Source organism: Dipodomys spectabilis, unplaced genomic scaffold (assembly GCF_019054845.1).
Source record: "Dipodomys spectabilis isolate Male_0828 unplaced genomic scaffold, ASM1905484v1 ptg000069l, whole genome shotgun sequence".
In the NCBI taxonomy this organism is placed as follows: Eukaryota; Metazoa; Chordata; class Mammalia; order Rodentia; family Heteromyidae; genus Dipodomys; species Dipodomys spectabilis.
This window is the reverse complement of record NW_024870746.1, coordinates 3,159,879-3,179,087: the sequence shown is the minus strand read 5'-3', so window position 1 is coordinate 3,179,087 and position 19,209 is coordinate 3,159,879. Positions and strand designations below refer to the sequence as shown.

Genomic DNA, 19,209 nt, shown 5'->3' with positions numbered 1-19,209 from the left:
GACAAAAATGCCTCCCTTGTGTTCTGAATTGCCATGTCTCATCTCATGCAGAGACCTCATTTCTTCAGCAATCCTGCTATGTATCGATCCTTTTGTCTGCCATCTATTTTTGTTGCTGTTGTTCATTCAGCTTAGAAAAGCGTATGCTCTTCCCCTACTCATTGTTGCTTTAGGCCTACTATACTGCCTTTTACTTTTTCTTCCTTATTTTCTAAAGAGTAATTTATTCATTTATCTCAATTTTCTGTTTCTACTTGTTTATTTTTTTTTTCCTCTGCTAGTATCAGGAATTAAATTCACTTGATTTTCTTGATCACAGCTGATGCTCCCCCAGCTGAGCCATGCTTTCAGGCTACTTTTCATTCTTTGTTCTGAAAGATTAAAAATTAACCATTACCAACAAAGGAGGAGGCTGCAATGCTTGGTAAGAAATGTATGCATTATCCTGCCCATGTAATTGTAACCCCTCTGTACAGTATGCTCTCAAATAAAATAAAATAAAATTTAAAAAAAAAATCAAAAAAAAAATTAACCATTACCATTACTAACTTGCTAACTGCTGATTCTGCTTCTGTAAACTTGCTTACACTAGCATTGACCCTTCCCTTCCCAGAAATGAGTTAAGAAGTTTCAGGGACCAGATGCCAGCCCCAGGACAAGGTCAGTGGTCGTAGATAAAAAAACAGACCGTACGTGTTCCTCAGTTCCCATTTAGAAATTCCCCAGACAGGACCTTGAGATAACGACCACCTGGCAAGACCACAAGCTAAGCCAAATGTCAACCAATCATAGGCCTGTAACCATGTAAACCCCCCCCCCCCCCCTTAGACCAACCATGGGCCAGTAAAATTTCCCGCGTGGCAAAGTGATTGTTGGTGTATATGGTGACCTTTAAATGGACCAATCATGGGATGCTTTGTGTTATGCGTTAATCTTGTGGTTTTTGCCTTTAAATTAGCCTGTAATCTCTGCTCGGGGCTCCCTGTCTGCTCGGGACAGAGAGTCCATTTGCGCAAACGTCAAATAAACTCCTCTTGCTTATTGCATCTCCAGGCCTGGAGTCTGAGTTTTCTGGGGCGCCCTCCCATTGACAAAAGTATCCTAGGGGGCTAGGGTCTTTCAGTTCAGGTAAACCTAGACCCAATTTTAGAGAGAGAGAACATTACCAATAACTTTTAAGTCCTGAGCACTTGTGGTTCATGCCTAGCTACTCAAGAGACTGAGATCTGAAGGTCAAGGTTGATGGTCAGACCAGGCAGGAAAGACTGTGAATCTCTTATCTCCATTTAACCACCAAAAAACCAGAAGTGGAAATATGGCCCAAGTGGTAGAGTACCAGTCTTGAGCAAAAATGCTGAAGGGAAATGCCCAGGCCCTAATTTCAAACCCCATACTCGTGCATGTGCACAAACACAGATAACTTTAAACCCGACTCTATCGCTCTCTACAATGCATTTTTCCTCCCATATTGTATATAGCCATTAACCTTAATTGGCTACTTACTATCCCATCAAGCACATGTATACACGATCAAAAAAATATATTGCTTAGCTCTGTATACTTTTATATAGGAGCAAATACACTCAAAACTATGTTTCTGAGAACCATTCATGCCCATATATTTAGCTGCTGCTTTAAAAAGAGAATCATTTCTGCCTTGTATAAATGGGATGCTCTAAACATTCATGAGCCATAAACTTGTTGTGTTATAGGGTGTCATATCTTTATCAGATAGTGAAATCATTTTCAATTTCTATCTACGATCAACAATGAATGCATTTTGGCAGTTACACATCTCTGATATTCTGTGTAGTCACAGCGGTTGCTTTGGTTGTTACAAAATATAACACCATTGCTCTGACTTACATTTCCCTCTTCTAACTGAGGCTGAACACTTTCCATATGCATGTATACACTATATATATAATGCATGCATACACATACTCACTTTCATCTTGGTTGTTTAACTTTTTTTCTTACTTATCTGTAGGCATTCTTTATATGTTCTGAACATTCACTAGGTTATTTTTGAGATAAAGTCTCTCCCTCTCTCCCTCCCCTGCCTCTTTCTCTCTATATATGTATATATATTGATATTGATATAGCTGGAGGACAGGCATGACACCACGCCCAGTTTTTTCTGTTGAGATCTCATAAACTTTTTTGTTCAGGCTGGCCTAAAACCACATCTCTCAATGTTAGCCTCCTTTGTAACTGGGATGATAGGTATGTGCCACAACATGCCCCAGCTATTAGTTGAAATGGGGATCTCACAAACTTTTTACTAGGGCTGACTTCAAATCATAGTCTGCCAGCTTTCCACCTCCCACACATCTAAGATTGCAGGTTTAAGTCCCTATGCCTGGCTTTGAGTTCTTTTTATTATGTTTTGTATTAACTGTCTTCTGTACATTGAACAATTGCTAAATGTATTGGCTTGTATATATCTACTCCCTAATTCTTTTCTCAAATTTTTTTCTCTTATATAAGAAATCCAGGCCGTGTATAGAGATGTATGCTTGAAGTCCCAGCTATATGGGAGGCAAAGATGAGAGCATTTTTATTGATACAAGAAGTAATCCAAGCCAAAGAAACGGGTTTCATGGTTTTCCTCATTTATGGCAGCTAGAATGTGCCTATAAATCTACAATTAACACACTGAATGACTTAAACATGTATTATATATAATATAATAGTAAATAATATATACATTATATTATATAATATATAAAATACATATTATATATTTTAATACTAATATATAATATATAATATTTATGTAAATACATTTATATCTCTATATTTATTTATATGTGTATAAAGTGGCATGATAAATTATATAGGTCTTTAAGCGTTCACATTGAGGCCTAAGGAGGACATACATAGGAGTGGATGGCAAAGGCTCAATAGCTGTGTGCATATGATCATATAAACTAATAGTTTATGAAATGAACTCCAAGAAAAGGAAACAAGTTTTTTTTTTTTTAGTTGCTGCTGTTACCATTTCTATTGTCTTTGTTTTCCTTTCATCTTGTTAATTTGTTACTGTTTGGGAGGATAAGGGGCCACATAAAAGGTGATACAAAGGGTGAACAAATACAACAGTGGTTGTCACTAGACACTATATGGAAAATGAACAGTTCATATTGTGGGCAGGAACAGAAGAACAAGACTGGGAGAGAGTGAGGGAAGGGGAGACATGGTTCCAAAAGAATTGTACTCATTACCTGACTCATGTAACTGTAACCCCTCTGTATATTACCTCTAAAGTGACAATAAAAAATAATAAGAAAGAAAGAATACCTCAAACATTATAAAAATATACATTATGACGTACACTGCAATCTCAGACAAAAAGGAGGTTAAGGTAAGAGGATCGTAATCTGAGCCTGGAGCTAAGCAAAAAAGAAAGCAAAAAAATAAGCAAGTGGCTGGAAAATAGCTTGATTGCTATATGTTGAAAAAATATATATATATATTTTTGGGTCCGGTCGTGGGGCCTGAACTCTGGGCCTGGGCGCTGTCCCTCAGCTTTTCAGCTCAAGGCTAGCGCTCTACCACTTGAGCCACAGCGCCACTTCCGGCTTTTTTCTTTTTGCTTATGTGGTGCTGAGGAATCGAACCCAGGGCCTCAGGCATGCAAGGCAAGCGCTCTACCACTGAGCCACCTTCCCAGCCCTAAATATTGATTGGTCTTTAGCTAACCAAATTTTAGATCAATTTACCTTTTCCTTTGTAATTTAAATGATTTAGGGGTTGGAAGTATGGTTCAGTTGATAAAGCACTAGTCAATGAGCAAAAATGGCAGGTATATGCCAGAGTTTGAATCCTGGTCTCAGAACTAAAAAAGAAAAAGAAAAAAACTTTGATCTATGGTGAGACAAAGGACAAAGGATGACCAGTGCAGCAGTGATGCTCACTAGACACTATGTTGGACATGAACTTTCCAACTTGGGAGGCATGAGTGGGAGAAAAAGTGAGAGAAAAACAAGGAGGGGGTAACAGTGCTTGACAGACATGTACTCAATACCTCATGCATCTAACTAACACCTCTCTACATCACCTTGACAATAAAATCAAAATAAAAATAATTAACATATCAATTTAATGTATTAATGAATTTATTTAGTGTTTCTTTTATTCTCTATAAGTTATGCAGAAACCTTCCTGACTACCATGGGAATAGCTCTTCTATTGCATACCTCATATAAATCTTTCTTTGTTGTGGTAAATAAAAAGTAAATAACTAAATTTACCGTGTTAATTTTAAGCATAGAGTAACTGCTTTTTAAAAGATCAAGTGAGATTGTTTTTAACTTTTTCTTAGTATATATTTATTTTGTATGACAAGGTCTATTCTGAAGAGGTTTTGGGAATCATAAGGAGACCTACAGGTGCAAAGAGAAGAAGGAAGTGGGTTTCAGAGCTCTGTTCTCCTGACGATTGTGATCCTGCCCAATGTCTAGTCTCAACTCTGGCTCTTCTAGATGCCAGGGCTTAGCTTTATTCTCCTGTATGAGAGACAAGGCTTTGTATCCACAGGAAAACTTTTGATACTTGGCCCTGGGGAATGTCTTAATTACTATATGATACATTCCTCGTAATTTGCCCCTTGGAGGGGAAGAGATGAACCATTTGCTTTTAGATCCTGCATCTTCTAAAGAGAAACTCCCAAGAAAGACAATCTTCCCATCCTAAATACTCCCTGAAGAAGTTCCAGAGACATTTATATAATCATCAACAAGGGACCAGTGCCTTTAGAAGTTCTGAGGACTGTTTTCCTGCTCACAGAAGGGTGAGTGCTTTAGCTTGTTCTGAAAGAATATCATCCAGTGGAGAGTTATGACCAGCCTCTGCTCCTCTGATGCTTACCTAGTACTTTCCTTATGTTTGTAATTCTTCAGAACCCAGCTCTTGCCTTACAGGGTAAGCTTATATTTTTGGTACTTTAGGATATTTGTAAATAATTAGAATAAGGAGACATGAAATCTGGAAACTATGTTAGCCATGATACAATTCAGCTCACAGATGAAGGTACCTGTATGTAAGGCTTTTAGAAGCACTAAAATTCTCAAAAAATTCCAGGTTCCAGGGGTGTCATTGAAGAAGCTATTGCTCTTGGTCCCATGACTAGCATCTAAGTCAAGTCTCTTTTCATGAGACAAGAAGTATTTGTAGGCTGAGCTTCTTAGGCACTGCTAGTTATCTGTGATTCTGAACGTTTATGTCCTTTATGTATTTCAGCAGGAAAAATAATGTTTGTTGACCCTTGTATTTCCCTTGAAACTTTGGAACTGATGGGCACATAGCAGAGGATTAAAACGCGTGAGTGTTACATGAATACATCTATGAACGAGGAATCATGAGAAAGCCTCACGCAGGAGAATAGCTCCCGGCTTAGAACAACAAAGCTATTGCTCTGCTTGGCTTTTATTAGCTATTTGGCATAGGGCTTAGGGTTTTCTCACAGCTCTCTATGTTTCTAACTCTGTATAAGTATACTTTCCATAATAAATGCCCAGCGTGACCATTCTCTGGTATTTTAGACTGAGGAGAGACAATACAAACAGAACAGAGAAATTAATGCTCTAGTCAGAGACCTCTACTCCCATATGCCAATCCAATTGCAGGCTTTGTCCTTATTCTATGTCAAAGCATATCTCTTTGTCTTTCTCTCTTGATGCACAGGGTGAGAGGCATCTTCTACAATCCCTTGTCCTAATCCACAAAAAATCTTTTTGAATCTTCTTTTGAGGTCCTAAAAAGACCATATTAGCATTTTACCTTACATCAGGAGCAGGCCTTTGTTACCCAAAGTAGGAAACAAGATGATGGGTGAATATTTTCCTTAATTTACACTATAGGTATACAAAATGGCAGTGGATTTCCAAGGCAAAACAGACCTCGCCTCCATATCTATTTCTCTGAATCTGGCAATATTTAAGTTGAAAAAGTAATTTTTCCTCTTAGTTTCTCTATCTGTAACATGCATATTAACAATTTCTACAAAGATAGAAATAAAGTAAAATATGTGTATCAAGCATTATTTTCATTGCATAAGAACTATTCAGTAATGCCATTTGATTCCAGACGTGATTCTTCTTTTCTTTAAATTAAAAAAATCTTTAAGTAGTTGTACAAAGGGGTTGCCATTTTGTGAAGCAGCAAACTATGAATACAGTGTATCTTGATCCCTGTCACTTCTTTCCATATTCTCACTTTCCCACCTCTTCCCTTCTTAATTTTGTAGTATATGCAATGAATTTTTTTTTAGGGGGTAGGTCCGGTCATGGGGCCTGAACTCTGGGCCTGGGTGCTGTCCCTCAGCTCTTCAGCTCAAGGCTAGCGCTCTACCACTTGAGCCACAGTGCCACTTCTGGCTTTTTTCTTTTTGCTTATGTGGTGCTGAGTAATCAAACCCAGGGCCTCATGCATGCAAGGCAAGCGCTCTACCACTGAGCCACCTTCCCAGCCCTGCAGTGAATTCTTGGCTGCATTCTTTCTCCCTTCTGTTCACACATCTACCCTTTTCCCCTTGAACCTCCTACAAGTACTCATTTCCTGCTGCTGATTTTGTTGGGCTTTGACTTTGTCTTTCTTAGAAATTATACTATTTGAGTTCTCTCTAGAGTCTGCCATTTTTCAGTTAATACATTTGTAACCACTTGCACACCACCCAATGTATTTACTTATAGACTTATAGGCTAATTCTAGCTACCACAAATGAGGGAATGAATGCAACCTTTGTTTCTCTGGGTTTGACTTATTTCACTTAATATATGTTTCCAAGTATTTACATTTCCTTATGAATGGTATAATATCATTCTTTCTTTTTTTTATTGTGAAAATGCCATACAGAGAGGTTACAATTACATGAGCAAGGTAATGAGTACATTTCTTATCAAGCATTGTTGCCTCTTCCTTTGTTTCCCCTTACCATGTTTCTTATGGATGAGTAGAATTCCATTGTGTACGTATGTCATATTTTTTTTGGTACCTTTTGGGTCATTGAGGGGCATATTGTTCATTGATTCTGTATCTTGGCTATGGTGAATAGTGATACAATGAACATGGCTGTGCTGGTGGCTTTACTGTAACCATCTTTGTATGTGATCTTTTGGATAAAGGCCCAGGAGTGAAATTTCTGGATCACAGGGCAGTTTTATGTTTAGATTTTTTTTTTTTTTTTGTCGCTTGTGGGTCTTGAACTCTGGGGTTAGGAGCTCCACTGCTTGAGCCACAGCACCACTTCTGGTTTTCTGAGTGGTTTATTGGAGATAAGAGTCTCACGGACTTTCCTGTCTGGGCTGGCTTGGAAATGCAATCCTCAGATCTCAGCCTCCTGAGTAGCTAGGATTACAGCATGAGCCACTGGCGCCCGGCTTATGTTTAGATTTTTGAGGAACCTCTATACTGCTTCCCAGAGTGATCGCATAAGCTTACATTCCCTCAACTGTGATTCTTCTTAAGGAGTTTTCAGCCTACTAGGGAGAGATAATACTGATAGGTGAATATTTGAAATGCAAAGAAGAGTGTACCAGATGAGATGTTACCAAAATAAAGAAAAATAAAGCATCTTAGGGGTCAATGGTTGTTGATTATTTTGACAGTAAGATTTATATTACAATGGGGCATTTAGAGGACATTGGTACCCAGGATATCAACAGAAGGAGAATAAAAAAAATAGAAGGAAGTCATAACAGGAGCAAAAATAGAAATAGTACTATTGACTACTGAGCTGTTGCTTATGCAGAATATTTAGCTCCAAAATTTGATTAGAATCACATTAAAATGGAAAGATTACCTTTTGAAAAGTTCTAAGTTTATTCTTTGAATGCTTTGAAAATGAAAAGGAAGGAAGGCTATGCTTAGACTGTTCATTGGTACAATATTCTTATCTTTGTAGTAATAATGCCAGTGAAAACAATGCTAAAGCAGTCAAGGAGAGAGATAAGGTGCATTGCTGTCACATTAGTCTTCCAACAGTTTAGTTGTCATCTTTCTCAAACAGATACTGTCTTGATTGCTATTAAAGCTGCTGGTGTTTAGATATCTATAGCCCAAATGTGCATTATTATAATGGAAATTACTGTTTATTCAGAATGATTTACTTTCTATGGCTCTTCCATATAGGAGAGGTTGGGGTGATGTCAGGAACTTGTCCTGAAATGGCCACTAATCAAGTATGAGATGATACTAGAGAGACTGAGTTTCAGCAGTCTCCATACCAGCCACTGACAGAACAGGATGGATAAGAAGGGAAAGTTACAGAGAAAGCACAACATCTGGGGAGGAATGCTTCTTTATCCCTGGATACTCACTATCTGATGAGAAACAGACCTGCCAATATAAAAACAAGACAAAAAGCAGGCAGGGTGATGAAGCTGAGTGCTCCTGCCAGCCTCAGGAGGAGATCAGGGCTAGAAAGATGAGCAAGGCAGCATGGAGAATCACAGGGAGAAAGACAGCTGACAGTGTCCTTATATTTTCTGAAGGGCAGCAGTAGAGAATATTTGAAAACAAAGGTACAAGATTGAAAGCTAAAACACAGAAGAATAAGAGGGGGATGAACAGAGGAACTCTGAAATCAACCAAGACAATGAATTTCTAGCAAACATTTGATTCCAGAGAATCAAACTTTTGTGCTGATCCATATTTTCTCCATATCTAATGAAGTTGTTTAATCGAAGGACACATATTCTACACATTTCTGTCATTGAGAAATATTTCTAAGGGGCTTCATTTGGATCCTACTTTTAGCTCAAGTAAAATGACTACAGAAGGGAGTGGAACAGTTTTCAATGCATAATGAACATTCCAATTCTTGGAGACTCCTTATGTCTTTTCTTCCCTCTTCAGCTGACCCAGTTGATGACCAGTGAGAATCAAACGATGGTGACTGAGTTCCTCTTCTCTATGTTCCCACAGCTGCAAGAAGGTGGTCTCTTATTATTCATCCCTTTGCTTCTCGTCTATGCATTCATCCTAACTGGGAACTTAATGATATTCATTGTTGTCCAGTTGGATGTAGCCCTACACACGCCCATGTATTTCTTCATTAGTGTCCTCTCCTTCCTGGAGATCTGGTACACCACAACCACCATCCCCAAGATGCTCGCCAGCCTCATCAGTGAAAAGAAGACCATATCCCTGACTGGCTGCCTCCTGCAGATGTACTTCTTCCACTCACTGGGTATCACAGAGGGCTGTGTCCTGACAGCAATGGCCATTGACAGGTTCATTGCTATCTGCTATCCTCTCCATTACCCCACCATCATGACTCCCAAACTTTGTATCCAGCTGACAACTGGATCCTGCCTCTGTGGCTTTCTCCTTGTGCTTCCTGAGATTGCATGGATTGCCACTCTGCCCTTCTGTGGTTCCAACCAGATCCACCAGATCTTCTGTGACTTCACCCCTGTGCTGAGCTTGGCCTGCACAGACACATCCCTGGTGGTCATTGTGGATGCCATCCATGCTGTGGAGATCCTGGCCTCCTTCCTGGTAATCGCCCTGTCCTACCTCCGGATCATTATGGTGATTCTGGGGATGCCCTCCTCGGAGAGTCGGCGCAAGGCCTTTTCCACTTGTTCGGCCCACCTGGCTGTGTTCTTGCTGTTTTTTGGCAGTGTGGCTGTCATGTATTTGAGATTCTCAGCGACATACTCAGTATTCTGGGACACAACAATTGCTGTCACTTTTGTTGTCCTGGCTCCTTTTCTCAACCCCATCATCTATAGCCTGAGAAACAAGGACATGAAAGATGCCATTGGGAGACTTCTCAGCCAGCAAAGGGGGACTAGGGGCGCTGGGAGATAGATCCCCATCCTGCAGACAGACTAGCCTTCTGAAATTTCAGAGCTTTGCTGTTACTTGTCCATGATTATGTTCTGTTTAGACTGCCATCACAACTTGTTCTTGTTTATTTTTATTTTCTGGGGCTGGTACTGGTGCTTGAATACAGGGCTTTGTGCTCTCACTTGGCTTTTTTGCTCAAAGCTGGTGCTACCACTTGAGCCACACCCTATTTTCAGCTTTTTGCTGGTTAATTGGAGACCAAGAGTCCCTTGGGATTTGTCAGCTCAGGCTATCTTTGAAACTCTGATCCTCAGATCTCAGCCTCCTGAGTAGCTGGGATTATAAGCATGAGCCACTGGTGCCTGGCTTGTTCTACTGTTATTAATATGAATGATCAGCTGCTGGCTACAGGATATTTTTTTTATTATGAGAATACTGTATGAAGGAGTTACATTTACATGGGCAAGATAATGAGTACATTTCTTATCAAGCATTGTTGCCTCCTCTTTTGTTTCCCCTTCCTATCCCTTCCAATCTTCCCCACAACCCCCCCATCTCCTCCCCACCCACCCCCCGCCACCAAAGTTCAGATAAGTTGATGTTAGGTGAAATGAACCCCAAGATAAGTATTCAAATGTTTTTTCTTTCATGCGATTGTTTCTAATCTAACATATTTATAAGATGATTTCTTTGTTGCTTTGTATGTCCCTCCCCCATGATATAACCCCTGCTTTCACTGTATTTGATGCTGGTATAATTTGGGGAGGGGAAGGGAAAAAACAAATCGTTTAAATAGGGATACAGGTGGACCCATTGCAACAATGAGATGTACAAGTCGTTATGTCGAAAACGAACTTTACAACTTTGGCTACAGGATATTGATGAAAACTGGAAAGTCTGTTTTTATCCCCAACAAGCTGGTGAGAGCAGAGATAGTCGTTCTACCAGCTGGGCTTCTGTCCTTCTGCCCTGTGGTCTTTGTGAGACCACAGGGCAGGATCGAAGCAGAATAGAAGAGACAACAGATAACATAGTTCTGAAGCTCACTACTGTCCACTTTGCCCCTGTTGCCTGTACAGCAATGAATTTCCCCTGCCATTCAACATGCCATGTAAATAAAGAGCTTTCTGATGCAAAGGAGAAGTTTTCTCTGCTTTGGACTTAGTTCATACACAAACTCAGTTCAGCAATCATGGTTAATTGGCAATGAACCTATATACATAGTGTGTTACAGGATTTTAGACCCAAAGGTGTTGTACAGATTTAATTACACAAAGAGTCTGCTTTCCTCTGCATCACACATTACTATTTAAGGTATTTTAATTTATGTGACTCATCATGGAATTTAAAACATCCTGAAGTTAATCTATCAGATAGCACTATTACATTAAGTGTAGAAATCAAGTAGCATTTGAAACTGAAGGTCAAAGAAGATGGGCGATTTGCCTAAGGGCATCTAGCAGAACCAGGATGTAACCTCAGATCCTCTACCACATTCTCAGTCTCCAATGAATACATAATTTTACTTAATCTACCAGAAGTCAAAGAAAATAAGTTGAACACACTTTCTTTTTTCTTTCCGAAACCAGAAACAGCACCACCCACGCCCCACCTGTGCTGGCTGAAGGCATGGAGTGGCAATGTTACCGTTTTTATTTGTGCCTGTGCTTTGTCTTGAAAATACCTTCTCCCTCTCCCCAAAACAGGTGGGGAAGGGGCAGCAAAAATAGAAGACGTTCCTCCCTATTGCACACGGACCCTATGTCCACACCCAGTCGGCAGAGGCCGGGCGGACTCCTGGCACATTCCTGGATCCCTGCTCGGAGGGGTGCTGGGTGGCGTTACACGTGCAGTGGGACCCGGTGGCCGCGGGTCTTGGCAAGTGATCCCCGGGCTGCTTGATCCTAGCTTCCTCCTGGTCCCTTCTCTGGCCCCCCACCCCATCTCCTTTTGGCAACATCCGCCTACCTGGCTCAGCCCCGCCTCCCTTCTGGCCTGGGTCCCTTTGGCTCCTAGCCTCTGTGCTTCCCATTGGGTCCTGAGGTCCCCAGAGGGGGTTATGGCTTCTCAGGGGGGTCCCCCGGAGCCGGTCACTCGTGGTCACGGGGGCAGGGTGCATGTGCACCGGATCTATGCAGCTGCTTCTAACATATTTCTTTTCTTAAAATAATTGTTTTCCCAGTTGTTAAGCTTCCACTGTGAACCTTAGCAGTTTCTAATGAATCCTGGAGTGACAGGCTCTTTCTTTTTTTTAAAATTTTTTTGGTCCAGTCGTGGGGCCTGAACTCTGGGCCTGGGCGCTGTCCCTCAGCTCTTCAGCTCAAGGCTAGCGCTCTACCACTTGAGCCACAGCGCCACTTCCGGCTTTTTTCTTTTTGCTTATGTGGTACTGAGGAATCGAACCCAGGGCCTCATGCATGCAAGGCAAGCACTCTACCACTGAGCCACCTTCCCAGCCCAGTGACAGGCTCTTTCCTCTGTGGTTTTTCCAGTCCTAGGTTATTGTGGGATGTGGAAATACTACTGAACCAGGAGATTCAAGGGCCAGAATCTCTACCTTTCTTTGATGTTACATTGTGCCATTTTTAGTACTGTGTATTTAATTTTACAATCTTCACTCTCCCATTCTATAATTATGTGGTTGGATTAGATCAGTGATTCCCCAAATGGAGTCATCTTCAGAATTTATACAGAAAATCTAACTGTGAAACCTAGGCAGTTGTATTTCTGGAAATCTTGCAAGAAAATTCTAACTATGGGTAGGATTTAGGAACAGATGGGTTAGGCAATTACAAGAACATTTCTAGCATGAGGGCTTTTCAATATTCATAAGATCAACATGTTTCGTAACATTGGAGGCTATGCTAAGGACTTTGTGTTTTCTTACTTGTTATTACAACGACCTTATGAAAAAGATCTTTTTTTTTTTTCAAATGAGAGGCATGAAATGCTCAGTTTCAATAATTAGGCCAAGTACTGAATAATACTGAATAAGATCCCCTGTATATTTCTTTCATATTCTTTTTGCCCTTTCATGCATGGATAGATACCTAGGGTAATTTTATATTTTGTCTGTTGTGAATAGTTCTGCCATAAATGTGAGGCTACAACTATTTCTTTCACTTAATTCTTCAGTTTCTTTGTAATATACTCCCACTAATGAGATTGCTACATTTTGTGGTAGTTCTATTTTTTTGTAAATTTTCAAATCTCCATACTATTTCTACAATGACTATACTAATTTACCACTGAGAAGGTAGTGTGTTTTGAAATCAGGTATTGTAATGCCTCTAGTTTTGTTCTTTTTGCTCTGGATTTAAAAAAGAAAATTTGCTGGGTGCTGGTGGCTCACACTTATAATCCTAGCTACTCAAGAGGCTGATATCTGAGGATCACAGTTTGAAGTCAGCCCAGGCAGAAAAAATCCCCATGAAACTCATCTCCAATTAACCACTCAAAAACCAGAAGTGTTGTTGTTACTCAAGTGGTAAAGTGCTAGCCTTCAGCACAAAGAGCCTCAGGAACAGTGCCCAGGTCCTGAGTTCAAGCCCAACAACCGACAAAAAAAAAAACTCTTCAGTGTTTTTTTTTTTGGGGGGGGGGTCCGGTCGTGGGGCCTGAACTCTGGGCCTGGGCACTGTCCCTCAGCTCTTAAGCTCAAGGCTAGCACTCTACCACTTGAGCTACAGTGCCACTTCCGGCTTTTTTCTTTTTTGCTTATGTGGTGCTGAGGAATCGAACCCAGGGCCTTAGGCATGCAAGGCAAGCGCTCTACCACTGAGCCACCTTCCCAGCCCATCTTCAGTGTTTTTTATAATTCCATATGAATAATAAGATTTTTTTTTATGCTTGTAAAAGACATCGTTCATATTTTCATATAGATAGCATTTAAACAATATTAATTCTACATAATTATGTGTTGAGTTGAAAGTAAAAAAAGATGGATCATTGGTTATATTTTAGTTGGTCAAAATAAAATTGCTTGGGGATCTTCTAAAATTCTATAGAAATGAAAGTCTTCTTATAAGTCAAGGCTTGGGTGTTCTACTCACAAAAAATATTCAGATACATAACAGTCCTACATAAGGGTTAATAATTAAATCCTCCAGTTTCTTATTTACTTACTTTTAAGACTTCTTAAAGGCTTATTTTTCACATATTTTTATATGATAGAGAAAATAAATTGACAAAATTGAAGAAGCAGTTCAATCTCAAAAACAATCTTGTTTCCTGCCAATGTCTCATCTACTATATGTTGGTACTTTATATGAGCATAGGACATCAGGACCACTGGGGGTAATAATTCAGGCATCTCACCAGGACAGACCTAGGACAAACACATCCTTCCACAAGTGCCTCTGACTGGTTTCCTCCTGTTCTTCCAGAAAGAAGACTTAGGAAGTGATTTTGTTCATTCGTATGTTTCCAGATGTTGTTCTAAGACTTTGAATCATGATAAGGGAACTGAATGAAATGAGATAAATAAAAATAAATATAACTTTTGAAACAAAATCTATATGTCTGACACTGTGTACTATGGTTTACAAGTCTGTCCATATTGTCAAAAGAATCTTAAAATATATTGCTGTGGAATGATGAAGTTAAGACTGAAAGAGACTGACTTATATTTTAAATATCAAGTACTTGAAAGCTGACTAATTAAATCCATATAATTAAGAAAACACATTCTTTAATATGCTACAGTTTTCCACATGGAATGATTAAGTGATACATGAAAAGATCATTTATTTTTGCTCTGATTTTATTTGACAAATATTGTGTAGCACATAGCCAAATGATTTATATTAAAGCAAATAATTTGCACACACATACACATATAGACCCACATACACACAGTGTAAGTAAGACAAAATGTTGACAAGAATCCTAGTATTGTATATAAACCGCTGAGCTCTCTGCAGTCTATCACAGTGCCAGAAGGTGTGTTTTTTCCAGTCTCCCATGTCAAGCCAAAAGTGACCCCAGCAGACAGTAAACCTAATGCTGTAACATAAAGCTTGAGCAGCTTTCTCCCTCGCTGCACTATTCCATACAGAAAAGCAGGGAATGTGTGACTGCCCATCTGTGACCCCCGATGATAGTCATAACCACTCTGTCCTTACCCCACGTTGGAGATGCCCCCTCCTTTCACTCAGCCCAGGATCCATGTTCGCTTTAGCTGCCTCTTCATGGCCATCTTGATCTCCTTGTTACGAAGGCTGTAGATGAAGGGGTTGAGGAAGGGGGTAATCACTGAGTAGACCACTGCAAGGGCCCGGTCATAGTCCAGGGAGTAGCTCTTCTTCAGCCGCACGTACATGAAGAGGATGCTCCCATAGAAAACGAGAACCACTGTGAGATGAGAGGCACATGTGGAAAAGGCCTTCCTCTTGCCTGCCGCTGAGGGAATCCTGAGCACTGTGCAGATTATCTGCACATAGGAGCTGAGGATTAGTAGGAAAGTGGCCAAAATCTTGCAGGAGTTTATAATGAAATCCACTAAGACATTAGTAGATGTGTCCGTGCAAGCCAGGCTCAGCACAGGAGGGAAATCACAGAAGATATGTTGAATACGATTGGGGCCACAGAAAGGTAGGCGGGACACTAAGGAAATTTCAGCCACAGGCCCAGCTAAGCCTCCCAACCAACATCCGACAGCAATCTTGGTACAAAGTGTTGGGGTCATGAGGGTGGAATAGTGGAGGGGCTTGCAGATGGCTAAATACCTATCATAAGCCATAGCTGTCAGGAGATAGCACTCAGTAGCCCCCAGAGAGTGGAAGAAATAGATCTGCAGGAGGCAGCCGGAGAATGAAATGGTTTTCTTCTCACTGAGCAAGTTTGCCAGCATCTTGGGGATGGTGGCAGCTGTGTAGCCCAGCTCCAAGAAGGAGAGAATGCTGACAAACTGATACATGGGTGTGTGGAGTCGGGAGTCCAGGCGAACCACCAGGAAAATCAGCAGGTTTCCAAATACAGTAGTGAGGTACACCACAAGTAGTAAGAAGAAGAGGAAAGTCTGCACACCTTGCAGGTGGGGGAAGCCCAAAATGATAAATTCTGTCACCTGGCTCCAGTTTCCAGTGTCCATGGCTCACCATTCATGTCCCTGTAAGGTGAAGTATGGGAACATCAGGAAGAAAAAGGAGTCATAGAAATCCTAACAAGAATATTCTGGCCTGGCACCGGTGGCTCACACCTGTAATCCTAGCTACTCAGGAGGCTGAGATCTGAGGATCGCAGTTCAAAGCCAGCCTAGGCAGGAAAAGTCCATGAGACTCTTATCTCCAATAAACCACTAGAAAACCTGAAGTGGCGCTGTGGCTCAAGTGGTAGAGCACTCACCTTGAGCTGAAGAGCACAAGCACAGTGCCCAAGCCCAGAGTCCAAGCCCCACGACTGACAAAAAAGAGAATATTCTGAAAGTGCTAAAGTCTCCCTGGCCTCTCCTGAGTAAAATCCTCCCAGTAAATGCTTTGAGAGTCAAACACTTCAATTCCAGCCCTCCAGATTCCTCCAGAGTATAAAGTCAGGGCAGACTCTTCCCTCCTCTTGGCTAAGTCTCCTCAGTACCTGTGACACCTAGGTAACTGGCACACATGGAAGCAGTCACCTCTCTCTCCTCTGAGGTTACATCCTGGGCAGCCCCATCTTGCCCCCCATCTGACAGAGGGAGGGTCCCAGGCCCTGAAGTCACATCTGCATCTGGTGGTGCCACATCTTCCTTATCTGGCCACTCCTCCACACTCCCCCGCCCCCCAGTCCTCCTTTCCCTAGTTCAGACCTGGCAAAACAGCCCTCTGGACCTTTCAGCCATGTGCTCTCCCCTCTGGGACAGTAGTTTGAGTAATAAAACTTCTCTTTCTGCCTGAATACTGTCTGGTATTCTCTTCATTGGCTACCTAATTAAACCTACCTATTTATTTTACCTTACAGGTGGCCTCCTTCAGGACACCTACCCTTCTCATTCAACCTGAAAGGCTTTTCTTGGATATCATAGCCCATATGAGGATTTACTTTCCATCCCATAATCCAATTACTTTGCTTAATGGAATTTATGTGAGTTTTAGTACTTATTCAGGAGGCTGTGATCTAAGGATTCAAGTTCAAAGCCAGCCTGAGTAGACAAATCCAAGAGACTCTTAACTCCAATTAACCAGCAAAAAGTCAGAAGTGGAGCTATGGCTCAAGTGGAAAAGCACCAGCTTTGAGCATATAAGCTAAGGGACAGCTCTCAGGCCTTCAGTTCAATCCCCAGTACTGAAACAAAAAATAAAAGTAAAAAAGAATGAAATGAATACTTTTCAATGTCAAAAACACTTGAAATATTTGCAATTTGAACTATAACCGTTTTATAAACATCCATGAGGACAGGGAATATTTTCTACTTTGTTTCCTTTCTTCTGTTCCTTTTTTTTCTTTCTCTCTCTTTTCTTCCCTTCCCCTTCTTTCCTTCCTTCTTTTCTGTTTTCTTCTCTCTATTTCTGTTTTTCTGTTTCTCTTTCCTTCCTTCCTCCCTTCTCCTTCCTTCCTTTTCCTCCTTCCTTCCTTCTTTCCTTCCTGCCTTCCTGCCTTCCTGCCTTCCTGCCTTCCTGTCTTCCTGCCTTCCTGCCTTCCTGCCTGCCTGCCTGCCTGCCTGCCTGCCTTCCTGCCTTCCTTCCTCCCTCCCTCCCTTTCTTTCTCTTCTCTCTCTCTTTCTTTCTTTTCTTACTGTGTGTAACTGCTTTTTAGTTCAGGATTTGGGCTTTCTCTTTTTTTTATTGTGAAAATATCATACAGAGGGGTTACAATTACATGAGCAAGGTAATGAGTACATTTCTTATCAAGCATTGTTGCCTCCTCCTTTGTTTCCCCTTCCCATCCCTGGGCTTTCTAGGCAAGCATTTTACCAATTGAGTCACTGCTTCCACCTTTTTTGCTTAGTTTTTGTTGTTGGTTTTGTTATTTTCCAGATAGTGTTTCTTGGCTTTTTGCCTGGGGTGTCCAGCCTCCAACTTATGTCTCCTATCTGTGATTACTAGCATGAACTAGCATTTCAGGCTTATGTGTTGAGATTGGATCTTCTGAACTTTTTTCCCTAGGTATCTTCAAATTGCAATTCTCTTAATCTTTGCCTCCTGAGTAGCTGCTATTATTGATGTGACCCATGAGTCCTGGTTATTTGCCTGTATATTTTAACTACCTAGGGCCATTAGAACTATATCTATGATGGTAACAATAAATACATTTTAACAAATATTTAAATTCAGTAAGATAAATGCTAGTTTTCATAGTCCATAGGATTGGAATATCAGTAAGTGAGCCACAGGCTACATATGGAGTTCGGGAAAACTTCACAGAAGACATAAATTTTATTTGAAATGATACATCAGAATTTGTCATATGGAAAATGAAAATTCTTTAATCTCAACTAAACTAACTTCATTTACTCTGCCTTTTCCAGGTATATGCTTTCTTCTAAGGCCAGGCAATATATATACTCCATACACCAAAGCTTTCCTCAATCTTAAGTTTTACATGAGATAGTTTCCCAAGAAGCTAGAGAAATCCTGGACAAAAAAATTTTGTTTGAGACAAAATCTTACGCACTATGTAGCTCAAGATGGTATTGAATTTACAAACCCCTGCCTCAAGTGGGCAGTTTTCACAGTTGGGGGCAAAACTTTGCATTCAGCAGAACCACTTTTTAAAAAATTTTATTATTATGTAGTTGTACAAAGAGGTTACAATTCTGTAAGTCAAGCTATGAGTGCAAAGCATCTTGATCAATGTCACCCCTTCCATTATTCTCCCCTAGCTTCCTCTCTCATCCCTACTCTCAAGTTACATAGGTCAGTTTTTACATAATGTACATTGAATATGATAACTGCATTTGTTCTTCTTTCTAGTTCTGTACTCAACCTTTTTCTCACTTTAAATCTGTGTCTGTTCCCTGCTCCAATTTTGCCTTCTGCCTTTCTGCCTCATTCAAACCTTAAGTGCATACTTAACTTTTGCAATCCAACTGACACCTGTTCTTCTCTAGACTTTTTTATTTTTATATTCCTTCATTTCTCAATATAAATTTAAAGCACATGCCTGGTGCTTCTTTGCTCTCTATCTGGTCTCTAAGCTAGTTCACGCATGAGTTGTCTGGAGTCTTGACCTCAATTTTCAATCTCCATGGGAGGCTTCTCATAAGGAGGAATATTGGAAGCCCAGTACCTTGTCTTTTCCTTTGTCAAAATCAAAGTTTCCCCTATGATTCCACAAGCTATTCACAAGCTGTGCCTTGTGGTGCCACCGGGTTATTTCCTATTGAGAACCAGTATCCTCACACTCATACTCTTAATCTCCATAATTCTCAGATTTCCAGACCACTCCTCTCCTTCATATTCCATTCAATATAGTTAAAATATCCCCACAAACCTT

The 19,209-nt window shown here is 40.6% G+C and overlaps 2 protein-coding genes across 2 annotated transcripts; one reads left to right on the top strand and one right to left on the bottom strand.

The window, feature by feature from the left end:
* Window positions 1-8,856: 8,856 nt before the first annotated feature.
* Window positions 8,857-9,819, top strand: LOC122109655 (olfactory receptor 6K6). The gene has a single exon (XM_042682187.1). The coding sequence runs from the start codon at window positions 8,872-8,874 to the stop codon at window positions 9,817-9,819; it is 948 nt and encodes a 315-aa protein (XP_042538121.1). The 5' UTR covers window positions 8,857-8,871.
* A 5,131-nt stretch (window positions 9,820-14,950) lies between these two features.
* On the bottom strand, window positions 14,951-15,889 carry LOC122109723 (olfactory receptor 6N1). Its single transcript, XM_042682301.1, has one exon. It carries the CDS (start codon window positions 15,887-15,889, stop codon window positions 14,951-14,953), a length of 939 nt encoding a protein of 312 aa, XP_042538235.1.
* Between the last annotated feature and the right edge of the window lie 3,320 nt (window positions 15,890-19,209).